Source organism: Cynara cardunculus, assembly GCF_001531365.2.
Source record: "Cynara cardunculus var. scolymus isolate 2C chromosome LG 2, CcrdV1, whole genome shotgun sequence".
Lineage (NCBI taxonomy): Eukaryota > Viridiplantae > Streptophyta > Magnoliopsida > Asterales > Asteraceae > Cynara > Cynara cardunculus.
This window is the reverse complement of record NC_037529.1, coordinates 25646561-25652980: the sequence shown is the minus strand read 5'-3', so window position 1 is coordinate 25652980 and position 6420 is coordinate 25646561. Positions and strand designations below refer to the sequence as shown.

Here is a 6420-nt window from a genome sequence, read left to right as displayed (position 1 = left end):
ATATTCCGGTACTTGTACCACTTTATTACTTGGAAAGACGACGTTGGGCCGTATTGTATACTTGCTTTGTGGCCCAATTTCATTAAGTCTAAAGGTAAAGGATTTGACCGACCAAGTTTTTGGCGCCGTTGCCGGGGATTGACAAGCTTAAAGTTTTCTTTTGAGTAAAGTAAAAGATTTGATTTTCTAGTACTAGTTTTTGAAAAGTGGTGTATGCCAAGAACACATCGCGTGGAATTTTTCGAATTTGATCCAGATATTGAGAGGACATTTCACCATAGAAGGAGGGCTCAGAGAGCATTTCAGGCTCTACTCCCTCCCAACATGGAGTTACCTGCTCCCAACATTCCGGAAGTACCATGTTTGGAAAACCAACCGCCAATTTTTGGGCAAACACCACCTTTTCCGAATTTTCATCAAGGAAACCCACATCATGAGAATGATAATAATTTGGATACAGAATCAGACCCTACTGAGCAACAAAGGGCGCAAACTCCAAATATCATTAATCTGGCAAATTCCAAAAATGGACGGATCATGGATTATGCTATCCCGGATTTTGAGCAATTAAATTATGGGATACTTAGACCACATATGACCGCTCTCCATTTCGAGCTAAAACCGATAATGTTTCATATGTTACAGACTAATGGTCAATTTGCTGGACTGCCCTTAGAAGACCCCCATTCTCATTTAAAATCTTTCATGGAAATCACAGATGCCTTCCTGATCCCAGGAGTGTCAAATGACGCTCTCAGACTTACTTTATTTCCATTTTCATAACGGGATTGGGCAAAAGCATGGTTTAATTCTTTAACACTAGGATCTGTGCCGTCATGGGGTAACATGGCGGAGAAATTTTTGCGAAAATATTTCCCACCGACAAGGAACGCCAAATCCAGAAACGAAATCTGTCTTTTTAAACAACTGGATGATGAAGCTGTCCCTGATGCGTGGGAGAGGTTTAAAGAGCTGTTGAGGAAATGCCCACATCATGGCATTCCGTACTGTATTCAACTCGAGACGTTTTACAATGGGTTAAGTCCCATGGCAAAACAAATGCTCGACGCGACTGCAGGCGGAGCCTTTACAGCCAGTACCTATAATGAGGGATATGAGATCCTAGAAAAGATATCAGCAAACAATGGGCATTGGGCTGACCCACGTGCCCAGACACAGAAAAATACTGCTGGAATACATGAGGTGGATGCATACACTGCATTAACAGCTCAGCTTACCTCCATGACCAATTTATTGAAAAATTTAACTACTGATCAGGGAGTACAGCAAGCTGCTAACACATCTGTTCCAACAGTCCTATTTGTGCAATGTGTGTGCTGTGGTGGGGATCATTCATATGAACATTGCTCTCATAATTCTGAATCAGTAAATTATGTTCAAAACAGATTTAATCCCTACTCTAACTCATACAATGCCAGTTGGAGACAGCACCCAAACTTTTCTTGGACCAGTCCCAGCCTTAATCCACCAGTCCATAAGCAACAAGGAACTTCTAATTTCCAACCACAACATCATGCAAATAGTTCTAACTCTCAGAACCACCAGCAAAGTTTTCAAAATTCTCAACCACATTTTCAGAACAAACCTCTTCCACAGGCAGAATCATCATCTTCTTTGGAGGCTATGATTAAAGGGCTTTTAGCACAGGCTCAGGCCCAAAATCAAGCCTTGATTAATCAACAGAGTGCTGCCATCAGGAATTTAGAGACTCAAGTCAGTCAACTCGCACTTAACCAGAATAGTCGAGCCCATGGAACCTTGCCCGGTAATACAGAAGTCCCTAGAGACCTAGGAAAGGAGCATGTGAAAGTAGTAACTCTTAGGAGTGGAAAGGAATTGACAGAAAAAGTGCAGAAAGATAATACACCAAGTCTGTCAGAACCTAGTGATCTAATGTCGGTCCCTCTCAAAGAAGGACCAGTCCCACTCTTAGAAAAGCAAACATCTGAGACCACTACTCTTGTTCCCCCTAGATCAGACTTCCCTTTACTTTTTCCAGAGGAGACTCTGAAGAAGTCAGAAGGGACTGAGGTTGTAGAGACACCTAAGCTTGATAATAAGATTCCACCAGAACCACTCAAGAGCACCATAAAGACTCAGGACATTCAAGACCCATCTTGCTCAACACCTCCATGCAAAAATATGATAAAACCAATCCCTCCTTATGTTCCTTACCCCCAAAGGTTGAGGAATCAGAAAGAGGAATTGCATTTTAAAAAGTTCTTGGATGTGTTTAAAGAATTGCATATCAACATTCCCCTTGTTAAAGCAGTTGAGCTAATGCCTAATTATGCTAAGTTTTTGAAGGATATCTTAAGCAAAAAGAAGAAGTTGACTGAGTATGAGACAGTAGCCCTCCCTGAAGGATGTAGGGCACTTTTGACCAATAGCATACCCCCTAAGCTAAAAGATCCAGGGAGTTTTACCATTCCTTGTTCAATAGGAGGGAAGGAGATAGGGAAAGCCCTATGTGACTTAGGAGTTAGTATTAACCTCATGCCTTTATCTGTCTTTAACACCTTGGGCATAGTAGAGGCTAGACCCACCACCGTCACACTCCAATTGGCCAACAAGTCCATAGCATATCCTAAGGGGAAAATTGAAGATGTTTTGGTACAGGTTGACAAGTTCATATTTCCTGCAGACTTTATCATACTAGATTTTGAGGCCGATAAGGACATTCCGATTATTTTAGGAAGACCTTTCCTAGCCACCGGAAGAACCCTGATTGATGTCCAGAAAGGTGAGTTAACCATGAGACTCCAGGACCAGAAAGTCACCTTTAATGTCTTCAACTCTCTAAAGTACCCTGATTACTTGGAAGAGTGTTCAAGAATAACTGAGATAGAGGAAATATGTTTGGAAGAAGAAATTCAGAGAAACCTTAAGTTGGATGGAGAGTATGATGAGGATTTAGAAAAGGAAAGTATTGAGGAGATAGAGGAGATAGGAACTGATGTTGTCCCAGTAGATGCTGCAGCATTTGAGCTGCTTGAAAATAATGAGCAAAAAGACTTCACCCCGTCTATAGAATCACCTCCTGAGTTGGAGTTAAAACAACTCCCATCCCACTTGAAATATGCTTTTCTAGGAGAAGAAGGCAAATTGCCTGTCATTATCTCATCTACCCTAGAATTGCATCAAGAAAAGAAACTTATGGATATGCTGAAATAGCATAAAAAGGCTTTAGGATGGACCATTGCTGACCTGAAAGGGATTAGTCCCTCTATTTATCAACACAAGATCATCTTAGAGGATAAAAACTTCATGTCCATAGAACCTCAGAGAAGGCTGAACCCTGTCATGAAAGAGGTAGTCAAGAAAGATATTTTGAAATGGTTAGATGCTGGAGTTATCTATTCGATAGCCAGTAGTTCTTGGGTTAGTCCGGTCCAGTGTGTTCCCAAGAAGGGAGGGTTTACAGTTGTTACAAATGAAAAAAATGAACTTATCCCCATCAGAGTTGTTTCAGGTTGGAGAATATGCATGGACTATAGGAGACTAAACAAAGCTACCCAAAAGGACCATTTTCCACTACCTTTTATTGACCAAATTTTAGACAGATTAGCCGGAAAGGAGTACTATTGTTTCTTAGATGGATATCCAGGGTACAATCAAATAGCCATTTCTCCCGAGGACCAAGAAAAGACCACCTTTACTTGTCCTTATGGAACCTTTGCTTTTAGAAGAATGCCATTCGGACTGTGTAATGCTCCTGCCACCTTTCAAAGATGTATGATGTCCATATTTTCTGATATGCTTGAAAAATCCATTGAAATATTTATGGATGACTTTTCTGTATATGGTTCATCATTTGACAATTTTTTGAATAATTTAAAAAAGAGCTTAGAAAGGTGCGAGGAGACAGACTTGGTTCTTAATTGGGAGAAATGTCACTTCATGGTCAAAGAAGGTATTGTTCTTGGGCACTTGATTTCAAAAAGAGGGGTTGAGGTAGATAAGGCAAAGCTTGAGGTAATTGAAAAACTACCCGAACCTACCACGGTTAAGGGAATCAGAAGCTTTTTGGGTCATGCCGGATTTTATAGAAGGTTTATCAAAGATTTTTTATAAATTTCAAAACCTCTTTGTTTACTCCTCCAACATGATCAAAAATTCAACTTTAATGATGAATGCATAAATGCATTCAAAACTTTGAAAAAAGCTTTGGTTACCGCACCAGTGGTAATTGCCCCTGACTGGAACAARCCTTTTGAGATCATGTGTGACGCTAGTGATTGGGCGGTAGGTGCTATGTTAGGGCAAAGAAAGGAGAAGGTGTTTCATTCAATCTACTACGCAAGTAAGATTTTGAATGAGGCACAAATCAATTACACCACAACTGAGAAAGAATTATTGGCTATAGTTTTTGCTTTTAAGAGATTTAGGTCCTATATGATGGGAACAAAGGTAATTGTGCATACTGATCATGCAACCATCAAGTACCTGATCTCAAAGAAAGATACAAAACCTAGGTTGATAAGATGGGTGCTTTTGTTACAAGAATTTAACTTAGAGATACTTGATCGTAAGGGAATAGAGAATCAAGTGGCAGACCATTTGTCTAGGTTGGAAGAACCTGAGAGAGAGAGGGAATGGACATTAATGATACTTTTCCAGATGAGAGAATCCTCATGATAAACCAATCTAAGACACCATGGTTTGCTGATTTAGCTAATTTCTTGGCCTGTGGAATAAAACCCTCTGATTACACAGGTCACATGTTATAGAAATTTTTTCATGATGYTAAATCTTATTTGTGGGATGACCCATTTCTGTTTAGACTTGGTGCAGATCAGATTCTGAGAAGATGTGTACCTGAATCTGAGGTGGCAGCAATCCTGCATCATTGCCATCATGCACCATACGGAGAACATTTTGGAGGTCAAAGGACTGCAACCAAGGTCCTACAATCAGGTTTCTATTGGCCTACACTTTTTAAAGATTCCTACAATTTTGCACAGAGGTGCAACGAATGTCAAAGAAGTGGCTCCATTTCCAAGAGAAATGAAATGCCATTAAATGGGATATTAGAAATTGAGTTATTTGACGTTTGGGGAATAGACTTTATGGGTCCTTTCCCCCCATAAAATAATTGCCAGTACATTCTTGTGGCTGTTGACTATGTATCCAAGTGGGTAGAAGCCATGGCATGTGTGTCAAATGACGCAAAAACTGTGGTTAAGTTTCTTCAAAAACAAATTTTCACACGGTTCGGTACCCTAAGGGCACTAATCAGTGACGAGGGTACCCACTTTGTAAACAATTTATTGAAGGGAGTTCTTGAAAAATATAATGTTAACCACAGAATTGCCACAACTTATAATCCACAAACAAATGGTTCAGCTGAGCTCTCTAACAGAGAAATAAAAGGCATTTTGGAAAAAAAATGTAAAACCCAATATAAAGGATTGGGCATTTAAATTAGATGACGCTTTATGGGCATACAAAACTGCTTTTAAAACACCAATAGGTATGTCCCCATACAAGTTAGTCTTTGGTAAAGCCTGCCATCTGCCTTTAGAGCTTGAGCACAAAGCATACTGGGCTATCAAAGAGCTCAATATGTCTTTGAAAGATACCGGAAAGAAAAGGATGTTACAACTCTGTGAGTTGGATGAACATAGATTGTTGTCTTATGAGAATGCCAAACTTTATAAGGAAAAGACAAAGAAATGGCATGATAATAGAATCCAACACAGGGATTTGAGAGAAGGCCAGCAGGTCTTGTTATTTAATTCTAGACTGAAGTTATTCCCTAGAAAACTTAAGTCTAGATGGTCTGGGCCTTTTCTTATTTCTAAAGTTTATCCTTATGGAGCAGTGGATTTGGTAAACCCGGAAGATAATTCTATTTTCAAGGTTAATGGACAAAGGGTAAAAGTGTATCATGATCCGGCAACAGTCTCAGAACAGCACTCTGAGAGCTGTGCTGCCCCTTGTTGAAATCTCAAAGATCCCCCTTGGACTTCTTAAAAGTCCACCTTTGTTTGTAAATAAAGTTTAGTTTCATAGGTTGTTTGTGTTTTAAAGTTTTCATGATTTGGTGTGTTTTCATAAAACTCTGGTAAACAGCTCATAATGCTGCAGCAGGCCTGCAACCTTGTGTGAAGTGAAAAAAGTGGGTTGAGCTTTTATTGTTAAAACTTTTCTTAAAAAAGATGGTTTTTAAAATATTGGGGAAAAATGGCGCTGGTTTTTGAAAAAGAAAGAAAGGAGGAAGGATTAGTTGGGTTAAGCAAATGTTCAAAGTCTTAGGATAATACATAGTAGTACATAAAGGTACATGGTACCTTGCACAACCCCTTACACTCTCTTACACACTCATCACTCACTTTTCTGTCAAAAAGAAAAGAAAAATGATCATGATGAAAGGTTGGGTTTAAGGGGTTTTGTCTC

The 6420-nt window shown here is 39.6% G+C and overlaps 1 protein-coding gene and 1 non-coding gene across 2 annotated transcripts; one reads left to right on the top strand and one right to left on the bottom strand.

The window, feature by feature from the left end:
- Nucleotides 1-894: 894 nt before the first annotated feature.
- On the bottom strand, nt 895-1001 carry LOC112508363. The gene has a single exon (XR_003068736.1). It is a non-coding gene; the product is annotated as a small nucleolar RNA R71 (small nucleolar RNA).
- Nucleotides 1002-5496: 4495 nt separating this feature from the next.
- On the top strand, nt 5497-5967 carry LOC112506020. The gene has a single exon (XM_025110049.1). The coding sequence runs from the start codon at nt 5497-5499 to the stop codon at nt 5965-5967; it is 471 nt and encodes a 156-aa protein (XP_024965817.1).
- The last annotated feature ends 453 nt before the right edge of the window (nt 5968-6420 follow it).